The 16397-nt window shown below is 42.3% G+C and overlaps 1 protein-coding gene across 3 annotated transcripts in view; it reads right to left on the reverse strand.

Moving 5' to 3' along the window:
- Positions 1-416: 416 nt before the first annotated feature.
- Positions 417-16397, reverse strand: part of ppp2r5cb (protein phosphatase 2, regulatory subunit B', gamma b) — a 107342-nt gene continuing 91361 nt past the window's right edge. For all 3 annotated transcript variants that reach the window (XM_084315001.1, XM_084315000.1, XM_084315002.1), the window contains 7 exons: positions 16022-16075; positions 12180-12350; positions 11855-11982; positions 10849-10950; positions 8403-8475; positions 5738-5854; positions 417-3625 (listed from right to left, as the gene is read on the reverse strand). In XM_084315001.1, coding sequence (XP_084171127.1) covers positions 3491-3625; positions 5738-5854; positions 8403-8475; positions 10849-10950; positions 11855-11982; positions 12180-12350; positions 16022-16075 — 780 coding nt within the window. In that variant the 3' untranslated portion in view covers positions 417-3490. The remainder of the gene's footprint in view (positions 3626-5737; positions 5855-8402; positions 8476-10848; positions 10951-11854; positions 11983-12179; positions 12351-16021; positions 16076-16397) is intronic.

Consider the following 16397-nt stretch of genomic DNA (forward strand, 5'->3'; position numbering starts at 1 on the left):
TCCCGTTCATCCTCTCCTCATCTGTCGGTCATTCATGTCTGACCATGAAAAAGCGATAAACGCAAACAAATTGATCTTAAAAAAAAAGAGCTAGAAATCTGCCTGTGAAGTTGGTTTCACTGCGTTTACAATGGCAGGGCCCACAATTTAGTTTTACAAACATTCAAAGAAAGCTTACGTTAAGGTTCATGGAGCCTCAAAATTATTTTGTTTACAAAATCAATAAAGATACAATAATTCTAAGGATTAGATGTACATGTTACAGTTCATGCAAATGTAAAATTCCCTTCTCCCAAGACCGCATAGTGCACCTTTAAATTGGACATAGTTCAATTTAAGAATTACATTTCTCCTTTAAATGGGGAAAAACAAAGCTGAAACAAAGCTGGTAAATAATGACATACACAATGTTTTTTAGGATGAAAATATAAAACTCACATGTTCTCTTTTATTTACTGTATATAGATACTGTAGATGTACACCACTGGAGATTTGGATAAAAGCACACAAAAAGCTAACGTATGCAGGATCTCAACACATTATATCTGAATGTGGAAACAAACGGAAAGATCTTGAATTACAAATTGATAAAAAATATTATAATTAAAATTCTAAACGGTTTCTAAATGCAAATAGTCACATGTGTTGAAGTCTTTGCCACATACAAACCGTCTGCTGTTGCTAATAACCTCTGTATTCTGTACACGGGGCATTTTGTACAAAATATGAAATCTACGATTTAATAGATATAACATAAAATAAAAGTACATTATATGTACAATATTAGATGAAGCCATTTAGTATGAGACGTATACTAAAGGACACTTGCAATATCATTATTTTCAAACAAAAACAATACAATGAACAATAACACAAAGCTTATGTAAAATGAAGACAGCTCCAAAGAAGCAATTTTTAAAGCCATTTCATGAAGAACAACAGTCACCAACAGGTTTCTCAAGCAAAAGGAAAAACAGAGACGAAACAAAAACCTTGCAAGCATCCAGAAGCAGTTCAAAAACCAAGATGTAGAAAGAAGAAGATATACCCAGAGGCTAGTTTGGGTTTTTTGTTTCTTTTTTGGGGGGGGGGGGGGGGGTTAACAGACAGCCAATGTGCAGGTCTGGGAGGGTCAAACAATGGTAGTCATACAGGGAATATGAGTATGCCAATTAACTTAAACACAGGAATGGAGAGGAGGGGGCAGGAGACGCAGCAAGGTACGTTCAGAAGGGCAGCATCTTTCTCTTCCACATGCAGACTAGCTTGTATAAACAGGCACACTATGAAGCTGACCCTATACATCGAAGACAGACAGCATGACGGATTTAAACTCACTGCTTGTTTTTTTTCTCTCTATTTTCTTTCAGTTTTGCTTGTTATGACGACATTTCTTCAAGTTTCATCAGGAAGTGCGTCTTCGTCGAGAGTAGCTACGGGCCCCTCTGCTGCCCCCCCCCCCCCCCCCCCCCCCTCTCTCTCATTTGTCTGCTTCGTAGATTCAACAAGGCATGTGCTGTAGTAGTTAAAGCAGCTCACACACACTTTACTGTTAACAAAGTGAACGCACCTATTTACTGAATAAGGGTTTGCATTTATCTGCCATTTGGTAAACAAACACTAAATTTAAAATCACTTGGCATTTAGACAATGCCGCTATTCTATTCTTAGCCGAGTCAATGTCCCCCTTGTACAATAAAAGGCACTGTGAAAAGAAAGGCTTATGTTCGACTTCTCATACAAACAAAAACACACTTTTATCATTAAGCAGCCTGTCTGCGAACAACGGCGCATTTATTAAGGAAGTGGTTCCCGCTCGAGGAGAGTAGAAAAAGCCAGCTATCAGGGCAACATGGAGACGAGCCTGGCCCAGAACCTCTCAACCCACCAGGAGACGCCCTGTCACTGCATCTCCCTGGGAGTTTGTAAACACTGAACTAGCAACTACATCTCAGAATTCTCTTAAGCAAAACATAACGTGGCAGAATGGCAATTTCAGATTTAGTTTATTTTGTCACATCTTTCATACAGAGCATAAACGAGTGAAAAACATGGACATCTAGTATACACCAACGACTGCGCTAACCACACCACATGACCGGCTGCGTGTAAACAGACAGATAAAAACACGACTAGAAATTCAGAAGCGTGTGCTTGTGTGTGTTTTGTGTGCGTGCACATGTCCGTGTGGATTCACCCATCTCGCGTGTCTGGGACAGTACGCCAGACTTTTGAGCTTGAGCGATACGGACTATCGACCGAATGTATATGAATAACTGATTGTTTCTTCACAATCGGACCATTGTTTGAACCACCGAAACGCACTGCAGCTAGGGTTTAACTTATTGCAATTTATAAAATAAATGTTTTTTTTAAAGAAGGAGGAGAAGGAGGAGGAGGAGAGAGTGAAGTTGGCACCAAACTAGGTTTCTACACAGTAACAGGGTTCCGGTAATAGATAACCACAATCAGGCCAGCACGTTTGGATGACCAGAACTATGTTACAACTACTTTAGTCCAAGCGCACTTGCTTGCTTGTGGTTGTCCATCGAAGTCCGATGATGACGTCCACTTCTAACAATGTACTACTAGTCCTTTGATGGCTGTATAGTCCTATCCTGGATCCACAAGTCCTATTGCAGGTAGGACATGTAAATCCAGGCGCACGCACACACACATACTTTACTGGCAGTCCCAAATGGCCCCTTTCTTATTGACAAAAATACAAATTAAAAAAATAAAATAAAAAGGAAAATGTCAAGTCCTTAGCAGTAGCAGCTATACAGATGGGAGAATGTGTGCTTTGCTCTCCACCCTAAAAGGTCAGGAGAGTTTGTAATCGTTACATCAGGTAAAGTAGTATTTATACCTGTATAAGCTGCTGCCCAGTTATGTTTGGAGCAAAAACATGTTCATGATAATTATATAGAATCAACAGGGTTTGTGGTTTGAGGGGGGGGGGGCTTATATATTTTCTACAAGCACCTGACATCTATGAAAAAGAAAAGATTAAGGACAGTTGACATAAAAGAAGAACAGAGGACCTGAGAGAAATGACCAGAAGGGGGCAGCATTGCACCCCTAAAACACCAATAAGAAAGGAAGTTAGGGGGAAGAGAGAGGGATGGAAAAAAACGAGAAGAAAAAAACACCATCTTGGGAGGAAATGAAGGGTACAGTGCATGCTCTGGTCACGCCAGACAAGACGTCTCCGCTGGACGACAACTAGGGGCTGAATGGGTCAAGGCAGAGCACCCCGCTCGTCCCCAAAGAACCACAGCCACAACCGGGCTTGGCTGTTCTTGTCTGGACCGGGACATTTTCACTGGGGCTTCAAGCAGAGCTGGGACAGGACAGTTCAGTTCAGTTCAGTGTTTGTGCTGGGCTTGGGGTCGGGAGGCTATACTTTGTTCTATTGTGCTGGCCTGGGCCTACGGTGGCGCCTGTGGTTCCTGCTGCTGCTGGTCTGTGCTGGTCTGGAGTGCTCTCTCTAGTGGCCGTCGTGTGTGGTCAGCATGTCCTCGGCCCTCCGGTGCGTCTCCAGGGCCGTGACGGTGGAGATGTCCTGCGGGAGCTCCGATTTCCTCCGCACCAGCGGGCGCTCTTTACGCGGATCCTTCTGGGGCTGAGAGAGAGAGAGAGAGAGAGAGAGAGAGAGAGAGAGAGAGAGAGAGAGAGAGAGATGAGAGACAGAGAGATAGATAGATGAGAGAAAGAGATGAGACAGAGAGAGACAGAGCGAGAGAGAGAGATGAGAGAGAGAAAGAGATGAGACAGAGAGAGACAGAGCGAGATGAGATATGGGGAGTCATGGTGAAGACCTTGCACCAATACAACAAACCTCTTGAGCTACCAGGCATGTAGGATGTGTGCTGAATGGATTCTGAATGGCATTCATCACAGTCATCTTCCGTTCTTTGTAACCTGATGCTGCCCTACAAGAGCTGTTGCTCTCTCAACCCTTCTGCTTTCACCTCTCAACAAGCACACAGAGAACATCTCTACACTACAGCCTGATATACTGTGCTCCACATAAAAATAAACGGCCAGTTAGCATCGTTGTTTAGTTTTATTGTACTGTTGCGAGTCTTTTCCTTTGAGTGATGGTTGGGGTGGAAAGTTGGTGTGTATTTGTTAAAGGGGCACTTCACCAAAAAACAATGTTGATTTATTTTGCACATAATCTCACTCACATCCAAAACCTCTAAACCAGTGGTTCCCAAACCTCTCCTTGAGGCACCCCAGCCGTTCCATGCATTTGTTAAATTCCACCACCAGCACACCTGATTCAACTAATAAAGGGCTTGTTAAGTTGAATCAGGTGTGTTGGTGGTGGAATCGAACAAATACATGGAATAGCTGGGGTGCTTCGAGAGGATTGGGAAGCACTGCTCTAAACCATTTAGCACACATTAACACTTTGAGTGCCACGGATGAGATATCTCGTTATTTCAATCCAACCGTTGTGTGCCAGGAACGAGATATGCTGTTTTTTTTATCGATATTTCTTTTATTAGCGATTTCCATTCATATTTCATCAATCTAGACTCACGTTAGTGCTGCAAACTCTCTCTGAGCTCCATTGGGAAAATGTGTATGTGTGTGTCTGTGTGTGTGTGTGCGATCAGGAAATAAGAGAATCGATTTTCAGCCCGCTTCCATAGCGTGCATAAGTACACATATACTATCGATAATCTAGCGTTTATTTGAAAACGATTCATAAATAGGCAGAAAAATTACAACGTGTTTTGTGTATACAGTAAAGGGCTTTATCACAGAATCTTCTGAAAGTTTCAAAAACGGAAATGAACCGATTAAAAAACAATCCGTTTCGACAATGTTGACTGCAAACAAGTCATTGATAAGCGACGGCCACATTAGACACATAGCCATAATTTAAGATGTAGTTCATGCATTCGCAAATATGAGAGCTCTATCATTGAAGTGGGTGGTGGCATTCAAGCTGTGGGTGGTCTAGTCTGAGCTGTGGTTAAAAACCTGCTGCATGTTTGTTGCTGTGATCATGTCCACAAGACTCAACTACACTACTAGCAAGTATTCCATACCACTTAATGTCCAAAAATTACAGCTATCCCTTTAATTTACTCTATGATGAAGTAAAAATGTAATGTAAAAAGAAGGGAAATGTTCTCCAGGTTTGGCTCGTCAGCATGACACGTGCACACAAACGGGATTCACAAAAAACAGGCATCTCATGTATTGCATCACACGCATCAAATAGACCTTTCAAATATGTTGAAAACAACAAAATACACAAAGCTCACCACTTGCCCACTCATAGTGAAAATTAACAGTGTTTCACATTTACCAGTAATTTCTGTCCATTATACTGCATTCGAGGAGAGGTAAAGTGACATTTTACAGGATAGCCTAGGCTACACTAAATTACTGGATGGTGCAACTTCAGTATGCCCCCACTACAAGAATGCACTGAATGAAGGTGGTGACACCTGAGCTGTGATGCTAAGCTAGTTTTGGTTAGCGATTTTTCCTTTTTCTTCAAAACATTTTCCAAATTCAAAAGATTTTTCAAAATCTCTAATCTCCTGCCTTATCAGAGAGAATAACCCATTCATTTTCCCATGCCGAAGGAGCCACCACTTAAGTTAAGTTGAGGCAATGAGGTCCAATGAAGTTAAGGCTAGGATTTAGGTAGGGAGTGAGTCTATACATGAGATGCCTGGATTTTAGCGAGTCCACAAACACATGTTCTTACCTGCGTGGCCTCTTCCTCAACTGTTTTCTTTAACATTTGAACATCATCCAGCATCGGCCCGTCTGTCTCCATGTCCATCGGACTGCCCAGGCCTGGTGGCTCCACATACACCAGGAACTAAACGCACACAACACCACAGAAGAAACCATTACTACTGAGGCACCAGGTTATAACTAGCTTGGCTCATCAGTTGCAAATTACTTCTGAACATGGTTACAACACTAGAGGGGCTTCTGGTAACATCAGAACAAAAAACGCACCAAAATAAAATTTTCTCAAACTCACTGGCATATAAATCAATAGTACTCTGGAATGCTCTGCCGAAAAACATAACAAAATGACTAAAAAAATATATTAAGAGATGTCTTGCAAACTTGTCAAGTATGTAACTGTTATCTGTGTATTTTTTATTTTATTTGACTGGAATGTTAGATTTGATTTTATAATGTGAATTTGTATATTTGTATTCATTTTAAATGTTTGTGTTTTGTTTTCATTTGTATTTTTTGTTGTACATTTGTACAACAAAAGACTAGAGGCTCTTTCATGGGTCTCTAATGGGGATCCTTTAATAAAGATAAACATAATAATAATAATAATAATAATAATAATAATAATAATAATAATAATAATAATAATAATAATAATAATAATAATATCAGATTTCTTCCAGCTTGTACTTCCCCTCTCCCATGCCGCTATGACACATGGATTACCCCAAGGGGATTAATAAACACTTGACTTAATAATAATATTAATAATAAATAACTATTATAATTGTCAGCTTTATTATTATTATCAGCAGTAGTAGTAGTACTTTATTGTCCCTGAAGCGAAATAATCTCTCTGTATTTGATGCATCCTGACCACTTAACAGCAACAGGCAGCCACAAGCACCAGGGGAGCAGTTAGGGGTTCAGTGTCTTGCTCACGGACACTTCCGACACGCTGCCGGGAAGGAGCCAGGATCAAACTGGAGAGCTTCAGATCACCAGACCACCTCCTGAGCCACTGCCGTCTTTATCTTTTATAAGCTGCTTTATAAATAAAGTTGTATTATTATTATTATTATTATTATTATTATTATTATTATTATTATTATTATTATTATTATTATTATTATCATTATAATATCACTAGCCAAATGGGCAGCAGAGACACGTCTAACCATAGGTTCAGTTTCTCTGTAGTACAGGTTGCTTAATCAACGTACACAGCAGATAAAACAGAAGGGTAATTTAAGGATCTAGATGCCTAAGGCAGTAGTAATAATGTGAATGAACATGTGTCATATTCTCTTATTCACAGTCACGCTCTAGCTGCGAGTCCCAGAGTGTGTGTGCTGGCTCAGACTAATTATCCACAGGTGTCCGGGGGCTTCTCCTGTGGTTTACTGGGGCTTTTGGCGACTACAGACTCCCTCGTCAATTCTCGAGCCAAATGGAGATTTGGGAGCAACAACTGGGGATTCACGATGACTGAATGAGAGCGTTGCTTAATGTATGATCTAAAGATAGTTCTAACAATGACAAATCTTAGCGGCTGAGTGGCGCAGTGGGCAAGGCACTCGCCACTAACACAGGAGATGCTGGTATCGAGCCCAGCTCTCTGCGTTGCTACCGGCTTGGCCGGCCGTCATACTAACACAATTGGCAGTGTTAGAGGGTGGGAAAGCCGGTGGGTGGGGATTGGACGTTGTGGACAGCAACTCCTACAGGTCGGTTGGGTGACGCCGGCGCGGCGGAAACAGGAAGTAGCGGGGGCAGCATAGTCTAGCAACGTTCAAGACAGGGGAGGGAAGAATTGGAAATACGAAATTGGGATGAGAGAAAAATAGAAAAATGGGGAGGAAAAAGTGGATAAAAAAAATAAACAATGACAAATCTTGCTTCCCTTTCAGTGAGTGTAATGTTGATGAGGAATGTTAGTCATTGTCAGAAGTTAGGTTGCATAGTGTCAAGTCTGACTGAAGGGGCTTCAGGCACCGGACTCCAAGCCCCAGATGGCCACTTTAAAAGCCAATACAGGTTTTGAGGGTATTTGAGGCATCAGTGTGGGGCATCTGTATAGAGGCTCGTCTGCAGCGACCTCATCAACAATTATAATATGTTAAGGCCTTGTAAGCAAATCATTGGTTTACAAAATAAAACAACAAACAATAACAGATAATTCCTGCAAATTGTCAGGCATATCTATGTATAACTGCCCTTGTTCTTTTTCTGAACACCTGAACCTCTCTGTCTGGCGGGGGCGTTGGGGTCACTGGGGGTGGGGGAGGTGTTTAAAGCTCTCTGCTCAGTCTGACTGGGCGTTGGGGTCACTGGGGGAGGTGTTTAAAGCTCTCTGCTCACTCTGACTGGGCGTTGGGGTCACTGGGGGAGGTGTTTAAAGCTCTCTACTCACACTGACTGGGCGTGGGGTCACTGGGGGAGGTGTTTAAAGCTCTCTGCTCACTCTGACTGGGCGTTGGGGTCAATGGGGGAGGTGTTTAAAGCTCTCTGCTCACTCTGACTGGGCGTTGGGGTCACTGGGGGAGGTGTTTAAACTAAGCTCTCTGCTCACTCTGACTGGGCGTTGGGGTCAATGGGGGAGGTGTTAAAGCTCTCTGCTCACTCTGACTGCGCATGGGGGTCACTGGGGGAGGTGTTTAAAGCACACTGCTCACCTGTGGGTTTGACTTCGCCAGACATTCTATCTTGATCCATGCTTCTTCTCTCTCTTTCCACTTGGCTTTCTCTCTGCATGTACGACAAGACAAGATGGCTGTGATGATCAAAGGAGCCACCAATGCATAAAGGTAGAGCAGACAACCTTGTGTGTGGATATCATAGACAGTTTTCACTACAAGGTGACAGCAGCAAATTAATGTGTATGTATTCGTAAGAATTCAAGGATAAAGCCAGCATAATTGTATTTTATTTTCTTATTGTCAACATAGCTTACGAAAAGACCAAAACCTACAATGCATTCATCCTACTTAAGCATAGTTCCTTCTAGCAAACACCAGTTTACATCTCATATCAAGAGGTCATAGAACGGCATTGATGTATATATTAAAAAAAAAGTTAGAATAAGTGGGTAGGCGGGGTGGGGTAACTGTACATTGGATTATCGACGAAACCTTACTTGGTCCCAATAAGAGGGTCTTGTGTATTATTGGGTTAGGACATTTACATTGGAGGGGGTTGAGTTAGGACATTTACAGGGGCCAGTTTCGAATTGCAGTCTCCCGTAGGTGCTCTTTGAGAGTGGTTTTGAAAGTGGGTAGTGATTCACATTCCTTTACAGCTGTGGGTAGGGCATTCCACATTGATGTGGCATAATTGCGAAACGTGTTTAGTCCCTTGTTTGAGCCAAATCTGGGTTTAAGATGATTTGTGGAGCTCCCTCTGGTGTTGTGGTCGTGGTATACACTGACCTTTGGGAAGTATTTTGACATGTACATGGGTACCTTAGTCGTGTAGTGTATCTTGTAGACCAGGCCCATTGCAAGTTGCTGTACTCTGTCGTCTACTCTAAGCCATCCTAGGTTGTCAAAGTGGGCAGGGGTGAGGTGGGTTCTAGGAGTAAGGTCAAGCAGTAGTCTGACCAGTTTGTTTTGTGATGTTTGTAATTTTGTTTTTAGCGCCTTTGAGGTGCTTTGGTACCATGAGGTGCAAGCATAGTCGTAGTACCCTTGAATGAGTGCTCCTGCCAGAGTCTTCAGGGTATTCTTGTTTACCAGAGAGGAGATCCGGTACAAGAATAGAGTTCGTTGGTTGACTTTTTTTTTTATTACATTGGATGCCATTTTGTCACAGGAAAGATTAGCCTCTAGGATGGAACCTAGGTATGTCATCTCATCTTTCCTTGTGACAATATTGTCACCCACTGTAACCGAGAAGCCGTCGGCCTTGCTGAGTTTGTTATTTGAACTGAAGAGAATGGACTCCGTTTGCCATTCTGTTTGTAGTCCTATGAGAGGAGACCCAGGACTTAAAAAATAATAATAAAAACTACACTTCCTGGCTCACGCCAGCCCCTGTCAATCATCTGACTTCTATATTTACGTTTCTTTTTATTTCTCTTATTTTTCGGGATCATATGCCACAAACCTGAACGTTATTGCCATAAAACAGAACGCAGTTAGTTTCTCTACCTTTCTGTGAACGTCTAGAAAAAAACGGCGTTGCAATCTGGTTAAGAATGGCGGAGAAATTTTTATTATAAAAAAGTAACTGTACTTACAGTGGATTTCATTCACAGTTTGTGAATCACGCCGGGTGATACTAAATCCAGATTGAACTCTGCCATTGGAAAGGGGAGATTTGGCCCGATCATAGATGTGTGACATGGCCATAATAAGGTAATTTATAGGCCTGATATTCTATAATCATATTTAAAATCGCATGTGTCCGGAAGGCAGAATTCAGTACCGTCTCTGCAAAATCTTGTGTTTATTCATCTTCCCTTTATTCATTTGCATAAATTTTTTGTACACGTGATCTCAAGAAGGTGCTGAATGAACTGGATTTTTCATGTCTGGTCATTTCTAGCATGGTGTTATTCACCGTCAAAGATGAAGAAAAAAGAAAATTGATATTCTCCTTTGGTTCATCACAATTTATTCAAGCCTAGTAAGAGACACAATATTTCTGACACTGGGAATACATTCCCTGAGATCCATAGATGTCCCTAGATACCATGAACATGCAAAGGGACCTTGTAGAAGTGGAGCAATCTTCCATTTACTTAGGTATGTATTTTTAGGTGGATGTGCATTTGTGAGCTTATTTTAGCATACAGTGGGAACATATGGCTTCCTGGTTGAGAGCTCCTAAGGGTAGAAGAGAGTAGGAAGAGTACTGAGAGTAGAAGAAATCCATTGTACATTCTGGTCTTTTCATAGGCTATGTTGATAAAAAGAAGGGAAAAAAATGACCGTGGCCTTATCCTTTAAGAGTAGCGGGTGCTGAAGGATTACAAAATGATGAGACATGAGTAATGAAAGGTTTGGAACTGAAGATGACGCACAGTATATATAAAATTATAACACAGCTACGGTATGCCAGGGTTAGGAAACTGGACAGGCCCGCCCAGAGGTTTGCACAATAGGATGTCTGGGGCCTTACTTGCTTTTCTCTGCCCTGAACTGCTGGGTGCAGTCATCAAACAGCTTCTGGTTCATCTCCATGAAGAGCTTCAGAGCATTGTAGATTAGCCCATGGATCGTCCTGCAAACGCAGACACACAAACACAAATGTCCACAAGGTTACTAAAATAGTCAAATACAACTTTGGCATGTGGTGTTTTGTTGTGTGTACGTAAGTTGCCAAGTTGTTAAGATTAGGTAATGAAAGATTGCGCAAATTATTCTGCGCAAATTATTCTGCAGCAAGGCACTAGAGAGAACAGAATTTTTTTTTCTCTTTTTCTCCGCCTGATTTTTATTTTTAATTTTTTTTATCCCAATTTTTTTTTGTCGTTATGCCAATTCCCCCCCTCCCCTACCTGGTTGTTGTGCGCATGTTCCTCCTACTGGTCGGTACAAGGGAACCCTGAAGTCCACCACATGCTTCCTCCGACACATGTGGAGACAGCCAGTGGCTCTTTTTTCACCTGGCAGCGAGGACTCTCATTGGTGAAGCGTAACGCGTGGGAGGTCACGCTGCCCTCACCATTTCCTGCCTTTCGCTGAGCAGGCGCCCAGACCTGACCTGTAGGCGTCACTGTCCACAACGCGAGATTACCACCCACGACTTCCCTCCCCCTAACTCAGCCAAACGAGTTAGTATGACGACCGGGAGTCGAGACCGCAGCCTCTTGCATTGGTGACGAGTGCAATCTCCGCTACGCCACCCGACCGCTGAGAGAACAGAATCTTAACATCTTCCTGTAGTGTACGCCATTAGTTATTCTATGGCTGACAGAATGAATGCTTTTGCACAAGTTTCTGCCTGGATAAAACTTGGCTGTTTATTAATTTCTTCCATTTATTTACCAGATGAGCAGCGTTTTTAACAGATAGGTGAATGCTAATATTGCAGCCTAGGTACTGTACTGGTTAGAAAGCAAGAGAACAAGAGATGGGGAGGGAGAGATAAACAGAGAGAGCGGAGAGCCAGAGTCGTGACTCACTTGTTCCAGTGGGTCTTGGAGTTGCGGTAGAGGGCCGGGAACATGATAGGCAGGATCCTGGCAGCATTGTCACTGATCAGGCTCATGATGTACTCATTGTTCCAGTAGTACAGAGCTCGCTCTGCCACCTGACCACACACACAAACAATTCAGGTTATACCACAGCTACATAAACACAAACTCTTGGGGAATAGTTAGCAAATACAGCAAGCACATAAACAGACAAACATCGAAACAAGAACCGACTGAATTGGCAACAGTCAGAACAGACACGTGTCCAACAAACACGTGCTCGACGCACACACATGTACACACACACACACACCTGAAAATGCGGGCTGGACACACACTTGGCCAGCTGTCTGAAGAGGGGCTCCATGACCTTCACAAACTCAGAAGGCTCGATGACATCCAGGATCTCCTCCAGCTCGTTGAGGAACATCACCTCCTTTGGACTGTGGGTCTTTGGCCAGTACTTCAACAGGGCCATCACCGTCTGCACATGCACACGGCAACACACTCATGTCAATGACAACCGCATACTGACAGGTGATTTGTCAAAGTGATAATTTCCTTATTTTCTTTTGCACTGGATCCTACTAGTGCACTGCAACCTTGCCCAAGCCCGACGGGGCCCTACCCGACCCGACGGGTTCGGGCTGGGTAGGGCTTTGTTTTTAAATAAATAATTCGGGCTCGGCCGGGCCGGGCAGTGCCCTCTTTAAAAAGATTTCTTTTTTATTGCGTCTTTTTTTTTTTCGCTCGCTATACTCATATAACTAGGGTTATAGGATAACCTTAAGTTTCTGTTTCATTTTCGCGTAACGTAGTGCTGTCATCAGAGCGTGAAAGCCTCGTGTCTGAGGAGTCAAGATGTATAGGTTAACAGATAAAATAGTCAAGGGAAAGTTGCATTTTTGGAAACATTTGGATGTCTCCCTCCGCAGCCTGCAGGGATAACTCGAGGGGAGCGCGCGGCTCAGGTGGATGATGAACAAATTAACCAGACCGAAGCGGCATAGGTTGAAGTTGGAATATAGCCAGTTGGCGAATGTTTTAATTTGTTCTTGGATGTTAACGTTGTTCAACGCCTTGCTGACATCAACACAGCGAAGTGGTGAGTTTGATTATTATTATTTGCTGGTGTCTGGGGTGACGTCGCTGCTTCCCTGTTCTGTTGCGCTTTCATTATATAAATGTTGCTCTGCTCGAAATCTGATTTATGTTTTCTGTTTGTTTGTACAGTGACTGAGTAGGCTATTGTGTCGTGTGTGTGTCAAAGAAGATTCCATATAGCCTTCAAATTACGAGTTTTAGTTCAAGTTTCTTTAATTTTTTTACGAGGCTGACTCGCGCTGGGAAATAGAATTTGCGAAAAAAGGCTATATAATGGTTGTTAGTTTTCAGCATGATAATGTGTTATTTAGTTAGACCTATTGGACATTTTCGTTTTTGTTTATTTATTAAGTTAATATATAAACAGTGTTTAGAATATTTAAAACAAAAAAATTAAATAATTTTTGGCTATATGTTATAATATATATATTAATGTTTCTTTCGTTTTCACTATCTGTTATTTAGGTAGACCTATTGAACATTTTCGTTTTTGTTTATTTATTAAGTTCATATAAAACCGTGTTTCGAATATTAAAAAAAAAAAAAAAAAAAAATTAATAATAAAGAATTAAAAAAAAATCTGGTTTTCACGCGGGCTAGGGCCTAAAATATTATTTACAGTCGGGCTTATTTTCGGGCAGGGCCTGAAGTTCACGGGCTCGGGCTGGGTACGGGCTTCATTTCAAGGCCCTTGCAGACCACTAGATCCTACCACGCTGCTGCACCAAAACAATGACCACCAACAATGTTGCATGGCAATGACATTGTATCTTGTATTCACAGTCTTACTCACTAGTGTACAATTTGACAAAATCGGCCTTCTAGCACTCTGCCCCTTAGTATTACGATAAATGACTGCGTGATCTCTGATCCGAATGACATTCGCCTTGCTTTTAATAAACACTCCTCTAAAGCTGGTCACCTATTTGATAGGTTGTTTCCAGGTGTCCCTCCCCTGGAGGTCTCTGATGATGTTCTCCCCATGAATCATGTCCCTCATTTCTCCTTTCGACCATTTACATCTTCGGAGGTCTTCAAAGTTTTAGAATCCATAGACCCTAAATCATCGACGGGCGAGGATCAATTGGACTCTTTTTTCATAAAATTAGCGGCGCCAATTATTAGAGAGCCGTTAACACATATTTTTTCTCTATCAATTTCTTCTGGCTCATTCCCACTGAACTGGAAGTCTGCACGAGTCAAGGGGGGTGTTAGAGATAATCTGGATAACTATCGTCCAATCTCCACCCTTCCTTGCTTGGCCAAAGTACTTGAGACCGTAGTCAGTTCGCAATTGAAGTGCTTCCTTTCAAGCCACTCTATTCTTAGTCCTCACCAATCCGGTTTCAGACCTGGCCATAGTACAATCTCTGCTATCACTCTTGTAACCAACAATATAGTCTCTGCCTTGGATAGGAGGAAGCACTGCGCGGCCCTCTTTGTCGACCTCTCAAAAGCCTTCGACACGGTCGATCACCACCTGCTTTTAAAAAAGCTGTCCGATATCGGCTTGGATATGGGTGCTTCTGCATGGTTTCGTGACTACCTATCTCTCCGACGTCAATGTATAAAATAATCACATGGCAATTCGGAATTCTTAACTGTTACAAAAGGTGTCCCACAGGGTTCAGTGTTGGGGCCTGTACTTTTTACGGTCTACATTAATGAGCTAGTCTCTTCACTAACCGGTTGCCAAGCCCATTTGTATGCAGATGACACTATTCTTTACTGTATTGCGGTAGCTGGCTGCTACCGTCAACTTGCAGCTCGCTTTTAATTCATTGCAGGAAACCCTTTCTCAGCTCAGGCTTGTCCTTAACTCGATGAGAACTAAATTTATGATATTATCGAGAGCTAGAAATGTGGACTATACTAAACTTCTCATATCTACTATTGATGGCTCTTCTATAGAGAGAGTTACCGATTACAAATATCTTGGGCTATGGCTCGATGAGAAGCTCTCATTCAAAACTCATATTGACAGCCTCGCCTCCAAGCTTCGGCAGAAGGTTGGCTTTCTATTCCGAAACCAGTCTAGCTTCTCTTTGCTCAGTAGGAAGAGAGTTGTAGATGCGGCATTCTTGTCAGTATTGGATTATGGTGATGTTATCTATAGGCATGCAGCTGCATCTACGTTGAAGCAATTGGACTCTGTATATCATTCCGCTATTAGATTTATCACTGGTGACAGTTATGATACTCACCACTGCATTCTTTATGAAAAGGTGGGCTGGCCCTCTCTTTCTCAGAGGCGCAGTTACCACTGGTACTTGTTCATCTTCAAAGCCATTAGTGGTAAACACCCTCCTTATATATCATCCTTTCTGGATTGGAGTCTTGGTGCTTATCAGACCAGATCCAACAGCTGGCTTACTCTTAGGGTTCCACAAGCGCGTTCGGATCTGGGCAAGACAGCATTTTTTATTGATGCCCCCAACACATGGAACGCTCTTCAACAAACCCTAAAGTTAGAGGTCCTCCCATCTGCTTCTGCTTTTAAACATCTGGTGTTAAATCTCTGTTTGTCAAATTGCAATTGTTTTTAGTTTCTTCTATTCTTTTTTTTATATTTTCATTGTGTTGCTCATGTGTGTAAACTCGTCGTCATTGTAAATGAGGGAAACCTCAATGTCCTTAAGAGTTAAAATAAAGGATACAAACAAACAATAACAATAATATATAGAGAAGGCCACCTAATAATGCATCAGCACAAAGTGAGGGTGGCAAAAAACCTAAAATTCCAACGTATCCCGAATGTTGAGGGCAAACGTTAATGAATGATAATGCCGTGGTGTAGAAATCACATGGAGGTCACAGTCATTCATCACATGTCAACAGGCGACTCTAATGAACACTGAGAAAGGACTACTAATGACTTTGGAAGTGGGGATTGATCGCCACAATGAACTAGCATTAAAAAGAAAAAAATGCAACGAGGCCCTCCTATCATTGACGGAGGCATTAGACAAGTCTTAAACGAGGTCAGGTTAGAGAACCGAGCGGCAATGGGGGGGGGGGGGGGGGGGGAGTTTACATTTCTGCAAATCTTACCGGTTCTGTTAATGTACTATCCTTCTCGAGGAACTGCACCACACAGTATGCCAGCTAATAGAGAGAGCGAGAGAGAGAGAGAGAGAGAGAGAGAGCGCGAGCGAGAGAGCGAGAGAGCGAGAGAGAGAGAGAGAGAGAGAGAGAGAGAGAGAGAGAGAGAGAGAGAGAGAGAGAGAGAGAGAGAGAGAGAGGAACAGAGGCTCTTAAAAGCTTATCCACAGGGTAGGACATTCAGTAAAACTATTGAGGGCAGATTTAGCCCCTGGTGACACATTTCAATTTATTTAAATTTGGGGGAAATATTCCCTTACCATTCTTCAAATTCCTTTCATAAGCAATAATGTTGTTATTGCGATGTTGTAGAATAGCAGATGAG

The sequence above is a fragment of the Notolepis coatsorum genome (assembly GCF_963971535.1).
Source record: "Notolepis coatsorum genome assembly, chromosome: 5".
Classification (NCBI taxonomy): Eukaryota; Metazoa; Chordata; class Actinopteri; order Aulopiformes; family Paralepididae; genus Notolepis; species Notolepis coatsorum.